The following is an 18564-nucleotide window of genomic DNA, read 5'->3' as shown; positions in this document are numbered from 1 at the left end:
TGTGACCACAAATCACAATGTGACCCTGGTGACACTTAGTACTATTTCTAACCTTTACACGTTGTAGAAACAGTATCACATCTACTGCCTGAGGATACTGACTTTCTCAAATGCTTTGCYTAATTGGTCATGTGATGATTTTATTTTTATTTTATTCATATTTATACACAWGATTTTGCATATATACCCATATATGTATATATATATAATGTGTGTAGGTTGTAAAAATTATTTAATACTAGAAAGCTGTTGAATGTTGACATCACTTCACATTATATGAAGTCTTCCTAAAATTCTTAGGGATCATATAATCATATTATTTTGTGCGCAGGATTTCCCCTAAACATCTTGTGCTTACTTCCTCATCTGATCCAACATTTTGATAACCCAACTCAGTTCTGTAAAGAAACAGCTGACAGGATAGCAAAGGTAGGTAACTAAAGTGTTTGGGGAGTGTCCAGAAGTTTATTTTTATTACTTGTGTGTTTCTTTATTTTCCACTCCATTATGTAATACTTTTCTATATGGCTAATAGTGTCAGGCTAAAACACAAAAAAGTATTTTAAGGATTTGATCCAGCTCTCATTTATAAATTGGTCTTCATATCAACCCTTAATTTAGCTTATTCTGTAAACTTTAGAAGTAAAGAACAAATGTCTGTGTTATTCATGATATGTTGCTTTTTCTGACTTCTCTGACTTTGAAGCTTGTGAGTTTAAATATAAATTCAATAAATCTCTAAGTTTTTGTTTTTGGAAAGCAATTTTAAGTACCTCAAGTAATTCTTTTTTTTTTTTTTTTTTTTTTTTTTTTTTTTTTTTTGGTAAGTTTTAAGGGTTTCTACAGAAGAAAGTGTAGATGTTGGTAGCTTGCTTTTAGTCATTGGAAAATATGGTGTAGTGAAATCTGGGAAAATAAATAATGACTCATAAATACTTAGATAAAAATTATGTCCTCTAATATGATTGTATCTGCTTCTCAGGTTTGTGCAGAGGAGAAATCACCAACTCTTGCCAATCTGGCTCATATGATGAGCTTATACAGCACGCACAGCTATTCCAGAGACTGCTCTAACTGGATTAATGTAGTGTGTAGATACTTGCATGACTCCTTCTCAGATATCACATTCAACCTTGTAACTTATCTCGCAGAGGTAAATTTTACTGGAAGTGTATCTCATTTTGACAACCTGTGATAAACATTGTATTTACTCACTGCCACTCAGTTATTTTTCACGGTTCTAAATATTGGGAAAAGGACACATCTTCCATAATGGAGAATGACAGCAGACTATTCTCGCACATGGCAAGCGGCAATGATTAGTACACAAAAGGGCAAAACCTTGAGTTTACCTTGATACTATCTGTTGCTTCTCATGCATGAAGTTAAATGTACTTAAGATTGTATATGCCGAAATGATGTAAGATTTGGAATTTTGAATTTACAAGAACTCTTCTAACTTGGTGAGGAGTCTTTTGTGATAAGGTGGTTCAGGTCTGTACTTACAGCTGCTTACATTCTATTAATAAATGAAGAAAATTATTATGAAAAATGAATTAGGATAGATCATGTAGTTCTTTTGCATTGATTTTTCTTTTTAAGCTAAAAGAATGTTGAAAAACAAAGTGGAACACCAGAGTTTCTTGAAGGGAAAAATAAGTATGTGGAGGGAATAGCTAAATTTTGATGTTCGCTTTCACTGACTGCTGCTAAACACTCTAATTAAAGTTTGTGTTTTCAAATCCTTTTTTTAGCTACTAGAGAAAGGGTTAGCCAGTATGCAGCAGTCCTTACTGCAGATCATCTACAGTCTTCTGAGTCATATTGACCTGTCCACAGCACCAGTGAAACAGTTCAACTTGGAGATCATAAAAGTTATTGGTAAATATGTCCAGGTAGGTACTCTGAAAAGCTATAAAATATGCGTTCTGCTTCTTATGAAAGTCGTAGTGAAATTAAACATTTTTTGCCTGTGGTGTAGTAATTTATTGGATTTTTTAAAAATAGATGTTCAAAGTCAAATTCTATAATATACTAATTTCTGAACTATGTATTTAATCTCTGAACTATGTATTTAATTCATTATACACATTCTCTAATTTGTGGGACAAGTTGCCTCAGTGCAGCTGTGTACAGATGTAGTTTACGTCCCTCAGAATCTTTTAACTTTTAAAATGTAACTCTGTAAGTAAGAAACAGGTTTGCTGTCAAATCTTCCAAGTAGAATTTTCTTATTTAAGTGTATTTTCTTTCAAAAGGAAGCTTTTCACTTAAATACATATTTGAATCATTTTCACAAGTGCATCTGCCCATGACAGAAACATTAAGCTCCATCTGCATGAGTTCAAGTGCATTTTTGTTGTTGTTGCTAAAAGACAGTCCCCAAAAGACAAACATCAGTATTTTGCTCTAAGTAATTTACTCTTTCATATTTCAAACATAATTTACTGAAAACTCTGGAATAAAGGCTAGCAGGTTGCTGAAAGATTTTATAAAATTGCCTGGAGCATACAACCATTTCAATCTGCAACATTCTTCTACATTCCTTTTTTCTCTCTTTTCTTTATCCTTGAATTTCCTTTTTTCTAAATGGAGATCAGTGAAGTGGTTTAATCATAATTACCCAGGAAAAATAGTGTTCCCTAGACATTGTGCTCAGTAGATATATACTGCAGATACTGTGCCTCTGTCAGAGTGCACTGGGCAAAATGGAATGGTTAGTGCAGCTGTATTTCTTGTGGCCTCATGTCTGCTCACTTGCCCGCTAACCATATCTGAGCTTTCCCTCCAACCACATATCGTCAAGGAATTTAATCTTAATTAGAAGATATTAGCTGTCAAAATACGGATAATAATGATAAAATATTCCAGAGAAGCATATGTATTTTTCATAGGACAAAATGTGTTAATTTAGATAAGAAAAGATTATAAAGGAAAATACTGTGTTTAAATGTGATACTACTAAACGGTTTCTTAGTACGCACAAAAAACCATTTGTATTGCATATAGTCACTAAATAAAAATATATTGTAAAAAATGTGATATCCTGATAGAAAGATGTCTTGTATGTAATTTCAGAAACTGAGATAGTTGAGTTGCAGTTGGAGTCCTAGCATTTCACAAATATAAAGATTAACCCTCCCAAGGTGCCTGTCTCTTCCCCACTCACAATCTCTGCAGTTGGAAGTGATAAGTTATTTACTCCTCATTCATGATCCTTTTAAGGAGAGTACAATTAGCTCAAGCTCTGCCCTTCAGATTCACATTTTCCTGCTCTGACATTTTATGCACTGTGTCAGTTTTATGCTGTATAAAAATTTGGAAAATTTTTGTTTTGAGATCTCCAAAATGCACAAGAAAATGCACAAGGAAATACAAAAAATGCAAGATACCAGCATRTATTAAATTCATTTTTTTCTCCCCTTAAGTTTAAAATAATAGCCAGGAGGTAGAAATCGTTTTGCCCTCCAATACTATTTTGTTTTATGGGGCAGGAAGAGCTGATACTGGAGACAGTAGCAAAAAATGTTGAGATCTACTGTGACTGGCACTGTGAACTGCATCGAGTAAGCTGGGCTGGAGCTTTTGAATTTCTTGAAGTAATTGTTTTGTGATTTATGTTCATTCTCTCTAGAGTCCATATTGGAAAGAAGCCCTTAATATTTTGAAACTAGTGGTGTCTCGGTCAGCAAGCCTTGTTGTACCTAATGATATTCCGAAGTCTTACGGAGGTGAAATAGGTTCTCCTGAAATCTCCTTCACAAAAATTTTTAATAATGTCTCCAAGGAGCTACCTGGGAAGACATTAGATTTTCATTTTGATATATCCGAGGTAATTATTGTAGTTTGAGCTAAAATACAATGATGACTTCCTGTGGCAAACTCACATTTGTTTTTTCCTAGTCTTCTGGCTGTGTATGTGATAAAATAAGTATAGTCAAATTTTACATATTTGAAACATAATTAGAGTTACACTGAAAAACAAAATGTATATTCTCTTATATTCTATTTTTGCTGTTTTCCTCTTTGAATATCTTTACAGAGTTGTTTACTTAAAGCCAGTAAGATTGTTTATAAAGGTATTTCAGCTCAATCAGAGAGTCAGGATAATGCAGCTAGTTGCCTTCTGTGTCTGAACATTCTTGGCCTTTACAAAATAAAGGGTTGTACGTTCAAGGGCTGAGAGGATTAAGATCCTGTATTCCAGTTTTGTCCTAATTCTACAAGGGAGAGTAGAATTTTGAGGAGAGGAGAGGATAGAAAATGCAGGAATGTGTGGATATGGATGCAGTTTAAGACAAATTCCTTTGGTTAAAAAAGAAAAGAAAATGAGGATACTTTAGATCTGGAAGTAATATATTAGTGTAGCTGATAGCCTTTGTATATCTGTATATCTGCAGTGTAATGCAGGGATGTGAAAAGTGTAGAAAACTTCGGCAGGAATCAGAAATAAGGGTTCATGACTGTAGCATTTTAGTGAAGTTTCTGGAGTGTGAAAATGTTTTGTTAATATTCATGAATTCATCCAGAAAAATGCATTACATCTGGTAAACTTAGAACATAGTTATTATTTAAAGTGTATTTTAAAGTATTCCTAGATTTCCACTATGAAATTGATCTGTTTCAGAAGATAGGAAAGGGCAGAATGATGGCCTTTTGGGTAGGGTAAAAGTTTTCAGCCTTGTTTTTCTCAGACTACCACTGTTATGTGGGTGCTCAATGTTCATGTGTTAGGTATGGAGACTTAAAATATAACACACCCTTTGTATTTTATGCAATATTAATATTTCTAAAATTGAATACATAGTCTTTATTAACATGGATTTGAATTCCAAGAAGTATTTGTCTTCTGTGGTAGACACCAATTATTGGAAATAAATATGGTGATCAACACAGCGCTGCTGGTAGAAATGGGAAGCCCAAAGTCATTGCGGTCACCCGGAGCACTTCTTCAACTTCCTCTGGCTCCAATTCGAATGCATTAGTTCCTGTCAGCTGGAAGAGACCACAGCTATCTCAGGTACATTATGTGTCTCRGGCATAGTAAGCAAATAATGTAGGTAGTGTTTATGAATGTGTGATTAAAAATACACGGAGAAATTTAATTTGAAATATACATTAGGTCTTGGCAATTAGTCAGTTGATATACTCTAAGCCAGAAGTTAGTGAGGAAAAAAATATATTAAATTAATTTTAGAGAACCTCTGCATGTGAGATGGTAACTTAAAAATCCAGATATTTAATATTTTTACTTGAACCTGTAATAGGTGCTTTGCTCTATGTTATTTATTGTGTATCTTTCAGAGAAGAACAAGGGAGAAGCTAATGAATGTGCTTTCTCTGTGTGGACCAGAGTCTGGGCTTCCCAAGAATCCTTCAGTAAGTGCTGCTGGTGGTTTATGTTGTTCTCTTAAGTCCCTGTAATGGGAATGCTGTTGTATTCAGGTATTCTACTCAGCTACTGCAAAAAGTACTGGAGAGGCCACCGTTAGTACACTGTGCTTWACCACAGTGATGACACTTTAAGGGCTTTTAAAATAATGTGGACAGTCTGCTTATCATCTGGAGTGTTGCTTTATTGTGATGTGAACGTTCGTAGCTGGGGAAAGGTTTTGATGGGAGAGAGATCTTTAATTTACCAGAAGAGCATGTAATAAAATAAGATGCCTGAAACCTGAAGCTAAACAAGTTTAGCAAATCTCAGATGGAAATAAAGAGGAAATAGTAATTGAGGAGGATGTTTAAACCTCAGAATTTTTATCGCTCGAAGACATCACTGGGTGGATTTTTAAAAGGTACACAGTAATTTCACAGAAATTGCTGTGAAAATGCTATGGGCTACGTCATGCAGATAAGATTATTATGATAAATTTTTTGATTTATGGTTGGTTCATTGTGGTTCTGAAAGAAAGCTCAGAGACATTAAGGAGAGAATGATATCACTGCAGGAGAGAATGATATCACTGCTTTTATGGATGTAGTCTGAAGTCCATGTAGCCTTGAAGTTGCCCTTGTGTCTTTATTTTATGTACCTTCTAAGCTGCCACTGTTTCCATGAAACTGTGGGAAGCGAAATTGCTGGATTTTGGAGAACCAGAAGTTGGGAGTTTTTATTGCTGTTTTTTGCCTTTRTCTGCAGGTTGTGTTTTCCTCTAATGAAGACTTGGAAGTTGGAGACCAGCAAACCAGTCTTATTTCAACCACAGAAGAAGTGATTCAAGAAGAGGAAGTGGCTGTGGAAGACAATACCAGTGAACAACAATTTGGAGTTTTTAAAGACTTTGACTTTTTAGATGTTGAATTGGAAGATGCAGAGGTGAGACCTTGGGATTTCTTCTGTGTACTTCCATTTGAGAATGTTCTGAAAATTAGGTTATGTTGGTGCAACTCAAAGGAATTGGCAGCTTTTCTAACTAACCCTGTGGAGAAGAATTTATAACATGATAGAAGTTCACTTGCATGATGAAAAAAAAGAAATCCTTATCAAAAACTTTCGCTGTTAAAGATAAGTTGCTTAAAATGGTTGGTTTTGTTTTTTTTTTTTTTTTTTTTTTTGACTTGGGGACTTATTCTGAAAGTGAAGTAATATCACAATATAAGCCAGTGACAGGGTGACCCTCTGGGTACACTGTAATAGAAAGGTTAATTATGGAAGAAGACTTTAAGAAAACGGCCTAATCTTTGTTCCTGGTGTGTTTCTACATTTCTAAAACATGAATAGTTATCAACTCTGCGCTATACTATCTCATTATATTAGATTATTTCACTCAATCATCATAATTGCTTGCACTGTAACTTCTGCTTTGTTGTAGTTGTTCCACTTGCTCTGCTTCTCCTCTCGTCAAAAAAAGAGGGGAGGGAAAAAAGAAATGAAGTATCAAGATATATTAAMTATTCCATTAACAATTACCTAAGAGGCTTCAGACCAGAATTTGAGAGACCTTAAGAATATGACAGGGGAGAAGCAGGAAAAGCTGAATACTCAGTAGTTTCTTTCGCTTGTTGTTCCTGTAGACAAAATATTGACTTTTGAGACCTTTGTTGGTCAGAGTCGGCAGACTATCCAAAAGGGTTATCCTATCTAAACTCTAAAATCTTTCTCCTTCTCCTGTTTTATCTGGCTCTTTCTACAGAATCTTACTTTCTTCCATAACACTCTAGTTTTATCTCCCTTACTTCATGCTTCCTGTGTATTGCTTCACTTCTRCTAATATTTGCATCTTCTAGGAAAATTAGAGGCTCATTTTGGTCTATTGCATACATGTGACTTCACCCTAAACAGATACAATTTCCTATGTTAAATGTAAGTAGACATACAGTTCAGAATCATCAAGATTGAATAGAAAAGCGTTATTTTAATACTCAGGTGGGACTTTACAGGTAGGATGCCAAAAGCTGAAAACTTCGCCAAGTTTGAGTTAATTTATACCTTCATTTGCCTTATTATTTTAATAACATGTCGGAATGAAGGCAATTTCTTGCCTRTATGCAATGTGAAGTGCTAAACTTGCAAAGTAAAAAGATCACGGAATGTACAAATATAGGGCATRACTTAAATTGTGCTCTTAATGTAAATATCTAGCTTTTCAAAAATACAGAATATTCTTTGTTGCTAATTATTAAGTGCTAGCAGTATGAACTGTGGCCTTCAAATTAAAATCTGAGTAATATTCATGTACAGCCTAWGTACTGTAAATGCTTTTGGCCCAGGGAAGTAGTACTTCATTTTTTCCCTGTACTGGAGCAGAACAAATCTTTTAGAGAGAAGAGAAGCCACAAAGCTTTGTTTGCTCTGCATATTTAAAGCCTAAGGCTAACCTCTTAAGTCACTTCAGGATACACTTTTTTAGAGCAATTTTGGAACCCARTCCTTGCAAGTTTGGGCCTAGATGTGGTATTGCAGTAACTGGCTGTACGCTGGCAAAGTGTTCAGATTAGATTTTCATCCTTACTGGATGTTGAAAGTTGGCAAAGTGCTTCCAAGATGGTTGTTGTCCTCATGAGTTTACAAATGGTGACTTAAGACACACATTTCACTTGGGTTGCAAATATTTATCGTACTAAGTGTTCCAGCACTGAAGTGTGAATGCAGAGAGGATCCAGTTGTTGATATGTAGCATAATTTTCATAGAGCTGACACATGATACCTGGTAGTAGAACAGTAAGTGAAGASATGAGTCCTTCTGCAACCTGAATAAAGTTAATGTTGATGATGCATTCTCAGTTGGATGTGATAACTTCAGCTTCGTGTATGTTAGTTGAAGAATTTCACTGATGTTTGTTAAAACAGTTGCTTTATGTGTTCCACTAAAAAAAATGTACCATAACCATGCTGGCTTTGGTGTTTTGTCATCAGTTTTATTTATTTATTTATTTTAAATAATCAATCTCCCATGAGTAAATGGAAGTATATTAAACATTAGCTTTTTTTAACTAAAGCGTTTTTCAGAGCTTGAATCAGTCTTTTACTGCTGGCAAATCCTATGTAATAAAACATTTTTCCCTGGTTCTAGAGTATTTTTAAGTGTTTGTCCTCGTTCTTTCTAATTCTATGTGTTTTCCTTTTTGCTAACCAGGAGCTGCAGGTAAGTTGCAGCCTGGTGCCGTGGCTTGTTCATCTGTTGTTGTCTGTGGTGTGTTTGTATTTCTAGTCAAATATATAAAAATTTTCCTTTAAGATTACGTAGACTATATATCGAGTTACTTCCCAAGAAGATAATCAAAAGAAGTATACTTCATTTGCCATATATTTTAATTTGTCTAAAAACATAATTTAACAAGGTACTGAAATTTTATTAAAATTAAAGGGCTGATTGAAACTCTGTTCATAATGCATTCAGCACTTGTCTTCTCTGTTGCATTTATGTRTTTATTGCATTTAAATTCATACATATATATGTGTGTAACCTGTTTTTCTTACAGGGTGAAAGCATGGACAACTTCAACTGGGGGGTTCGGAGGCGCTCCCTCGACAGCATTGACAAAGGGGACACTCCATCCCTTCAGGAATGTCAGTACTCTGGAAGCACTCCCAGCTTGAACCTGACTAACCAGGAAGACACGGATGAGTCTTCAGAAGAGGAAGCAGCACTAACTGCAAGTCAGATACTCTCTCGTTCGCAGATGGTAAGTCAGGTTTCAGTCARAGGCTTTGAATTAAACTAATCTGGTTTACACTTCTTTTTTCACAGTCACACCAATGAAGGGAAAAAAATTACCCTACCAGAAATACATAATAGATGTATACTGCTAGTACAATGTTCATCTTCTTTGAATGTTGTATTAAAATTGGAATACTTGCTATTTTTGCTTAAAYATAAACATAAAATAGCATATAAAGTGCTATTTTGTGTCTTTGTRGATCCTTAGCTTCAAAAAACCCTAGAATAGTGAAGGCATGAACAGTAAGTGATCTCCATGGCAGCCTTGGTTGTTTTTTACCATTGAAATTGCTAAATTAATTACTCATTTTGAAGCATTTATAAAAATGAATGAGGAAATCAAAAAAAAAAAAAGCCTATTCAGAAGTCTCTTCATATTGCAAAAATGGAATTAGGAAAAAAGTGACTAAGGGAAGGAAATGGGGAGCAATAGAGTTTGACCCTTTTAGGACTTGAAGCAAAGTTTGTGTTAACGTTGCCCAGAAGAAAGAGCTGTGGTGTTCAGTGTTTCTAGCTGAGCATTTCTGCCAGTGCTGAGCATTTCTGCCAGTGCCAAGAGCTTTGAAAACGAGAGAGAATATCCCTGTATATCAGAGAGAACCTCAAATGTTGAAGAGAAGTTAAATGTTACAGAAGTGGATTGTGTTGCTTGTAATGTGTCTAGTATAAAGTTGTTAAACTTGATATGTAAATATATTCAAACAGCTGTACTGAGACAACCCTTTAACATGTTTTTCCCTTTATATTTATATGTGTGTGTGTGTATATATAATTTATATGTTCAATGAACTATCATGAGTATCACCTTTCTTTCTTTTGTGCCTTAGTTAAACAACGATTCTGCCATAGATGAAACAATATCAGATCATGCTGGTTTATCCCTTCAGTCTCAGGATTCCACTAGCAGTGTGGGGACAGAAGAGGTGCTTCAAATCAGAACTGAAACCCCAAGTTTGGAGGCTTCTCCTCTAGATAACTCTAGCAACCAGCTGCCTGAGGTGGGGAGAAATGTGGGCTGGTGCATGGCTGATTTGGGCTCCTTCTAGTGTTTTGTAGCAGCTTTTACTTTCTTTTCATCTGAATTTTCATCTGTTACACTRATTATTTGATTTGCTTTTAATATTTCTAACCTGTCGAAGTGTTCTTACAAAATGTTTCCTCAGAATGAAAATTAGTTGTGTTGGACTGAGGGAACTCACTACAGGTTAAAAATATTCCTGAAGGGCTGATAATGAGCATTTTGTGGTGCAGAATGGAATAGGCTGATATTCAAGATGCTTTACCTTGATGTGGTCAAAATCCTCCTTGAACAATGTTTGCTTTCAAGTACTTTTTTATTTCCTTTTTTGCTTTCTTTGGGTTAATATGATTGGTGCTATGTGGGAATAAAACCTCAGGCCAGCTGTGTTAGCAGTTGGTTCAATCAAATAATCCTTTAGAAAGGACCACAGAAGCTAGTGGTATATTTTTTTGGAAAGGCCTGTGTGGAGTGAGACAGATTTCAAGCTAATGGGCGCCTGAAAATCTGTGAGTACTTGAATTTCTTGAATAATATTTTTTAAATCCTTGAATAATTTAAAATCACAGAACTAATTTAAAATGAAAGTTATAATATGTTAAGTTCCTACTATATTTAACAGTTGCAGATAAAAACATGTTATGTTAGGKTTTTTTTCTTGAATTCTAAGTGACTTGTTTTAGGAGAACTTTTTATCCATCTTTATTGTCTGCTCCTGGTAGAGTCTCAGCAATAACTCATTTTTGCATTTTCTTATTTCCTTCAAGACTGCCTTTGTACTCTAGATTCATTGTTCCTTTGCAGCTCCCTTTATGAGATCACTATACCTCTCATAACCCATAATATAAMTCATAATGAGTGAAAACATTCACCAAAATGCTCTAATATTTTAATTAAAATCTTGAACAGGATATGGAGCTTAAACTGGACTGTAAAATAATTTTGTGATTCAACAGCATCCCATAAAATGCATTATACCAAAGGCAAGAGCTGACATTTGAATGAGGTTTTCCTCTGTCCATAGAATGAAAAAACTATGTTTCTACTACACTTAAAAATCAGTGTATTTTTTAAGGAAATTAATGGGGATGGAGGAATGGCCTTTGTGGTGCAGAGCTGCAGTGGACTATAGCTTAAGACTGTGCTGTAGTTTAGTTATATTGTTAATGTTTGTCCCACAGACCACAGAATGGAAATACAGAGAATTGATATTGATGTGCTGCCCAATATAGAAGTAACGCTGCATATTTACCTCAGAGTGTCCGTGTAGTTGGTTCTCATTAGTCATCTAAACTGATCTATTGGCAGAATGACCACCATTAAAAACTGAAATATGGTAGCATAGTKTTAAGTATGTAGCATGTATGGACTGGAAAATTTTGCAAACGCTATTTGTAGTGCTTCACAGTGAACTTGCTACCAAATTATGTCTTTAAAATCTCAAGGACAAATTCWTCATTTTTAGATGATATTTCAAATTTTATGTCTTGGTTCCATAAAATGCTAGATTTCACAAGGGAAAAAGAAATCTTGTGTATATCGAGTGTGTCCTTGAGAACTTCTATGGTTTGTCTTCCTTGAAGAATTCAGACCGATAATCAAATGACTGGCTCCTTCCYGCTGCATGGAAGTCTTATCAGCCTGCAGCATTATCTGGGAAAGGTTTCAGCCATACAGACTGGTGGCAAAAAAGGATGATAGGATGCAAAGAGAAATAGAAGCAAGCTCAAACTGTGGTGTAGTCCAAGGTTTTGTGATGACTAAAATATGGGAGTCTCTCAAAAACATCTTTTCCTCTGTTATGCTGTTACTCACCTATGCTTGAGGAACGTCTGAAAATAGAGGTTAAAAAGATGACAAAATGTTCCATAGTGGATCCAGGCCTAAGAAACAACGATGGGGAAGTTATTTTGGTCCATGCCTGGAAAAGCATAATATGAARGTCTACACTGTGTTTATTTTCATCTAAAGGTGATGAATGATAAAAGTATAACTGAGTATTTTTAAACATTTGTTTATAGATCTCGTATTCTACCTTAATAAAAACTGATAAGAATGCATAAAGTCCTGCAGTAAAAGTAATAAAGAATACTTGATTTACAGGAAGGCAGTCCAGCAGTAAGGGATGAACAGGTTAGCACTGCTAGTGAAGACACAGGGTCATATGTCCTTCAGGAACAACAAGACCCTCTGATCTGTCACGAGTCTCTTGAGTTGGAAGAGACTCCAGAAATGGCAGAGTCAGCAGCTCCTGAGAGCTACTGTGAATCTATCTGTGAAGAGGATGTCACTCTTGCTTTGAAAGAGCTGGATGAGAGATGTGAAGAAGAAGAAGCTGACTTCTCTGGTTTGTCGAGGTAAGATTCACATCAGTTCTAACACAACTTGCATGTTATCCTGCGCATGAATCTAACCAAGGAAGCTTCCTCTTGGTGTGTTTCAGATCGTTTCAGATACAGATCGCTAAAATAATACTCGCATATTCTAAATAATGTTTGATTGTTTTTGCCTGTTGAGCAAATAAGCTCAGTACTTTGTCACTCACCCCTGCCACCACTCATTCCGTGACAGCTCAGCACTAGTTTGTGGAAGAGCAAAAGCCGCTGTGCAGGAAAAGATAAAAGAGTCCTTGAGTATGTGTAAATACCTGAAGGGTCAATGTAGGGTGGATGGGGCCAAACTCTTCTCAGTGGTGGGCACTGGTAGGACAAGGGGCAGTGGGTGTAAGTTGAAACACAGGAAGTTCCATGTACATGTGAGGAAGAACTTCTTTCCTGTGAGGATGACTGAGCTCTGGAACAGGCTGCCTGGGGAGGTTGTGGAGTCTCCTTCTCTGGAGATCTTCCAAACGTGCCTGGATGCCACCCTGTGCTCTGGGTGTCCCTGCTGGAGCAAGGGAGGGTGGACTAGATGATCTCTAGAGGTCCCTTCCAACCTCAACCATTCTGTGATTCTGTCAATGAAACCCGGCACATTCCTACACCATCAGTAGAACAGACACATGAAAAGAAGTTAGAGGGAATTCTGGAGCACTTCTTGCAGCCACCAGATGCAAGCAGTATAACATGAAAAGGCCTTTGAACTGCTGTGAATTATGGCGGAAACTATTTTTGGCACCCAGATGGCCCAGGAGAGAGGAAGATGGTGCTCTTTGATCAAAACTGCTGTAGAATTCAGGGCAGAATCTGTTTGAATTTGTCCAAGATCCAAGGTTTTCATTGTTCAGGTAAATCAGTCTCCGATTAACCTGACACTTTAAGTTAAATATGTCTTCTGTTTTGAATATGGTAAGAAAATAACGAGAGAGAGAGAGAGACAAAGACCTAGCTAATCTTGGCTGGTTGAGCTGAATTCAAAATGGAACCCTAAGTTCCTTGAAGGTAACATTTAAGAGCAAGGGAGAACAATAACAACAGCAAAACACTTTATCCAGTAACATAATTGTTCATAGGCTTGCTCATAATTAAAATTTGCTCAGACATTTGCATTGAATAATACAGGAAGATCAGTGTGTATTCTATGAGAGAGCTCATTTAAGGAACCCCTTACAGAAAGGAGCTGGAGATAAACAAGCAGGTCTGGATGGAGAATTTGAAAATGAGAAGGTTCAGCTAGGGTAGGAATGAGGAATTTGAATCTTACAGTCTTGTATAAAATGTACTGTAATGTGCTCTGCAAGAATTAAAGGCTGGTGCCAATTAAGAGTGGCTATTTCCTATCATGCAACCAAAATCCATTATACCTTTATTTACACTGAGCAAAGAAGCAAAAAACCTCAATAGCCCTTTCTCTCTGAGAGTGACACAGGGCTGATGAGCGTGTGCTACAGTGCGCCAAGTAGAAAGTATCCAAAATTGTTTTGGAAGCTTTGCTTGTTGGTAACCTGCAGAAAGGGTTGTGCCTGAGATTTTGTGGGCACTGTGTTAATAGATGTACCCCAAACCAGCATCCCTGGGGTGGCATCGTGAGTGACGCTTTGTGGGGTACATGTAAGTCTTGTTTGAGACCTGCATAGAGTCTCTGTGGCTGAGAAGTGGTTGTTACAGAGGAAAAACTGTATGTGTTTAAAAGTACTTTAATAGGTATCTATACTTAGAACATCCACCATCATGCTTTTGCTGTACAAACATTCAGAAGCATTGTCAAAAATGCTTCATTGTTTGTAACACAGAAGATTTTAACAATTAAGTTAATGGTTGTAAAGTAATAGTATTGATGAATGTTATYTGAACAAAGGCCTGTAAAATTGATTTTCCATAAAAATGAAAGTGCTCCAATCTATCTTCATTCACTTAGGGCTATTAATTAGGAGAGTTTTAGGATATTGTTGTACTATAAAAGAGCACTCTTAAGGAATGATGGAATTCGTTACTCAGTGATATTAGTGGATTGTGTGTTTAGATTCAAAGAATTGAATTCCGTTATTTGAAGCAATAAAAACATCTCTTTCTGTGTGGTATGCATCTATAGTGCTTTGTATAGGTCTGTGTATGTGTATGTAACATGTGCAGATAGTGCTTTGTACACATGCATAGAAATAACATATTTTAAAAAACTTTGGAGATATTTGAGGTTATGAGTAACTTTTTATATTGTAGGAGCAACTCTTGCATTTTATTACCCTTTTCTTGGTTCATCATTACTTCAGTTGATCATCTATTTTGCAAAACACATTTCTATCCGATTTCTTAATTTTCTGTCACCAAAACTTCATTTTTCTTAACATTCCCCGATTTCTTTTTCTTTTCCTGCTAAGCTGGTTTCTGTTGCTTCCCATTTCCAGCCAAGATGAGGAGGAGCAGGACGGCTTCCCGGAAGCGCAGGCCTCCCCGCCGCCCTCCCCGTTCCTTTCGGCCATCCTGGCCGCCTTCCAGCCGGTGCCGTGCGAGGATGAGGAGGAGGCCTGGCGCTGCCACGTCAATCAGATGCTCTCGGATACAGACGGCTCTTGTGCTGTTTACACCTTTCATGTTTTCTCCAGGTTGTTTCAGGTCAGTGAGCTGCCAAGGACTGTTTTTCTACTCTGCTTTAAAAACTATTCTTCCTCTTCCTCTCTAGAAATGCAAAAGCTCTAAGGTTATGGTAGCAAGAATCCTCTTTAAAGTAAATCAGAAGCAGACAAAAAAAAAGTTGTTCAAGAACATTATATCATCRTACACAAATTTTCCACAGGGTATCTGCTGTGTTGCTGCACTGTGTTGGAGAGAGTCTGCTCAGAAAATAAATTAGCTCTTTGCTGTTTCTTACTTCTTAGTGCAGGTTGTGCCCCTCCTTTTATTTTGTTGAATGTCACCCAAGCTCAGTGCTGATTACACAGTTGTTAATGGTTTCTCCTGGTTTTTTTGTGGGTTCGTTATTACTAGATCACAGCATGACAAATGTTAATGAATTAGTCTTGCTTCTCTTTGTGAGGAGGAGTCTTCTGCAGAGAAGGAAATGAAACTCCAGGAGATCCATTAAAGCCAGAAGTTACAAATGGCTCTCTCGATTTATATTTACCTCAGGGTAACAACCACTTTACAAGCACTATCATCTTTATATAGTTCTATTCTATAGGTAACATTCTAGGATTATGTAGCCGTGTAAAATGTAGCATTAGATTAAGCATATAGTCTTCATAACCAAACGTGGTGTATATATGGATATTTGTAGAAGGTGAAGACCCTGCAGGTGGTAGCTGTGGAGGCAAATTGTCTCACAGATTCTGTCTGACTTGTGAAAATTTGAATGTGTAATTCTCTGCAATACAAACAACAAACAAAGGGAACTGCTGTCTGTATGGCATAAAGTTATGTAGTCATTAAGATATCCTGATGCTAAAGGCTGAGAGACGAATAACTCTCTTCATATTTACTTGCTTTGTTTYGTTGTTTTCTGAACTAGCTTTTTGTAAATGTGTATGATAAAATATATATTAATTTGTGTTGCTGTAATTTAATGTAGCAGTATATGCTGTCAAGATTATAGGTTGCCCAGAAATCCTTAATGTGAAAGGAGGGGGTTGTAATATAAAATATTTCTGACTTTTGCATTTTAGACCATTCAAAGAAAGTTTGTGGCTATAACAAATGATTCGGTCAGCTTTCTGGGTGAGAGTCTGCAGCGAATTGGAACAAAATTTAAAAGCTCACTGGAAGTGATGATGTTATGTTCAGAATGTCCGACAGTCTTTGTGGATGCAGAAACGGTAAAAATCTTATTAATTTAATGCTGAGACATCCGTTCAGTTAAACATCTTTATGTAAAATACAAGAAAATATTTTATTATTTATAAACAACATGGAGGAAAACTTTTAAATGTCTGAATGAAGTAGTTATATTTTTGTCTGTTAAAAGGTTGCTGTCTAACTTGTCACTAACTGAAACATTATCTAAGKTTTTTTTTGATTAAAAAAATAAGGCTAGTGCCTATCAAAACAGCCAAAACCAAGGAACTAAAAAAATTTTAGTAGGAACTAAAAAAATCTTGAAATGGAGAATATATTTCAAGRGGACCGTCTATATTCTTTTAATTTAATGTATACCACTTTAAAAGCAGCATAAATTATCTAGAAGAAGAAAATTCTTTGGGAATAAGAAGCTGCAAGAAGAGTTATACCAGTGTAGGTAGAACTCTTTGTGCACAGAACACCAAATATATTTGTATATAAATATACACACAGACACACACTGCATGCATAGCTGCAGTTATACTGGCAAATTCTCATACTTACTCAGATTTTCACTATCTGCATTAGGATGAAAATAGTTTTTTTACGTGCCTGTCCAGTTTGGGCAAATGAGCAAATCTAAACAAAAAGCTTCGAAATGTTGGAATTTTTCTTCTGTGATGTGTTTATTGCTTAGCAACCCTATTCATCAAAGAAACAAATTATTGTGACCATTTCATATCATTTATGAAAACTAGCACCTGTTCCTTATGGCAGACAGGTCTGRAGCAAAGAATTACAGAAGGTCCCCCACAGGAGGGCTCAGCAGTTATGACTTAGTCCAGCTGAGTCCCAAAAGCCTCCAAGGATGATGCAAGAACAGTTTGGGGTAGCAGGGTTGTTACAAGCGTAAGAAAAAATGTATGTGTTTGGGGGCTAATGAGGATGAAAATACCTACCATGAGAAGAAAATATTGTTCTTTTTGCTGGGCATTAGACTTACTGAGAGGAAGTAATTGGTCCCTGAAGGAGTGGGTCCCCAAGGGAAAGAGAAAATATGCATTTGAGAAAGTAGGATATTCTTCAAATATCCCAGATCTCCCGCTTCAGCAGTTCCTGGTTCTCTACGACCATCTCATTCGGATATTCACTAGGTGCTGCCCTTCTTGCTTTGAAACCAAAACTATAGGAGCTGATGCAGTTGCAGGTAGTAGTGCAAACTTGGAGGTGCCATCAATGGTACATACCCAGAGGGTTTTCATGCGATCCTTTTAACCCCCAGAGGTGGTATGGAATTTCATCTAATAATTTATTTAGATATCAGACTATAGGGGTTATAGTCATATTTAATTATAGCTGACTGCAGAGGTGCTTGCTTTTATCTTTCAGCTAATGTCTTGTGGCCTGCTGGAAACATTGAAATTCAGTGTGCTAGAGCTCCAGGARCACTTGGATACCTATAATGTCAAAAGAGAAGCAGCAGAACAGGTGAGTCTCATTTATGTTTTCAAACATAAATATTAGAACTTATCAAGAAAATATGAAAGGTCTTTATTTCTCAACACAGGCATCTATTATCTTTTTTTTTTTTTTTTTTTTAACTTTAGCAAAACTGAGGCTCAGGGGGGCCAACTGATTGGCCCCAGGGTGAGGCAGAAAGACTGAGTGAGGCAGAATAGAGAGGAACCCTGATTCGTGGGTATCCTCTCAGCATGGATTATACCAAACAGTATTGAGAAATTCTCCTAATATAGATTCCTTCTCATTTAGCCCGTGATTTATCATAACAGTAAGAAATGATACCTTTTGGTGGAGTTTTCAGTATTGTAAGTTAAAATTATATCCCTTTTAGATGGCTATGAATTGATTTAATGGTATTTTCAACTAATTTTATTCTGCCATGTGCCACAGAGATATAAATCCATGCTGGATATTGTGAGTTTGTTTGCATTTTATTTTGTCTCATAAAAAAAAATCTGGATACRCCTTTGGTGGCTTCTGTCATTCTATCACAGTGAAAGAACACACATTTTTTGGTCGTGAAGCTGTCAAAAGGGTGCCCAAGAACMTGTTTATGTGGTCAGCCTGTCTTCCTGCACAGTATTTATGAGTGATTGCAGCAAGAAAAAGGTTTCACGGGATCAGGAGAATCATTAAGAAGTAACAGTTGGCTAGTTTTTATTTTTATTCAATCATTTATAAAAAGAAATAAGCAGCACCAAGGAGGAGAAAATTT

The 18564-nt window shown here is 36.3% G+C and overlaps 1 protein-coding gene across 1 annotated transcript in view; it reads left to right on the top strand.

Annotated features, from left to right (window-relative positions):
• Positions 1–18564, top strand: part of FRYL (FRY like transcription coactivator) — an 81418-nt gene that overhangs the window by 53654 nt on the left and 9200 nt on the right. Inside the window, exons 45-57 of the mRNA XM_026033575.1 lie at positions 332–429; positions 983–1153; positions 1755–1895; positions 3635–3832; positions 4859–5020; positions 5305–5379; positions 6140–6316; positions 8923–9126; positions 9989–10159; positions 12283–12536; positions 14963–15170; positions 16217–16366; positions 17718–17816. Of these exons, the coding sequence (XP_025889360.1) occupies positions 332–429; positions 983–1153; positions 1755–1895; positions 3635–3832; positions 4859–5020; positions 5305–5379; positions 6140–6316; positions 8923–9126; positions 9989–10159; positions 12283–12536; positions 14963–15170; positions 16217–16366; positions 17718–17816 (2108 nt within the window). The remainder of the gene's footprint in view (positions 1–331; positions 430–982; positions 1154–1754; positions 1896–3634; positions 3833–4858; positions 5021–5304; positions 5380–6139; positions 6317–8922; positions 9127–9988; positions 10160–12282; positions 12537–14962; positions 15171–16216; positions 16367–17717; positions 17817–18564) is intronic.

Source organism: Nothoprocta perdicaria, unplaced genomic scaffold, assembly GCF_003342845.1.
Source record: "Nothoprocta perdicaria isolate Ctin4 unplaced genomic scaffold, notPer1 scaffold_13, whole genome shotgun sequence".
NCBI classification, from domain to species: Eukaryota; Metazoa; Chordata; class Aves; order Tinamiformes; family Tinamidae; genus Nothoprocta; species Nothoprocta perdicaria.
Note: the sequence above shows the minus strand (reverse complement) of the source record. Positions and strands in the feature narration are given on the sequence as shown.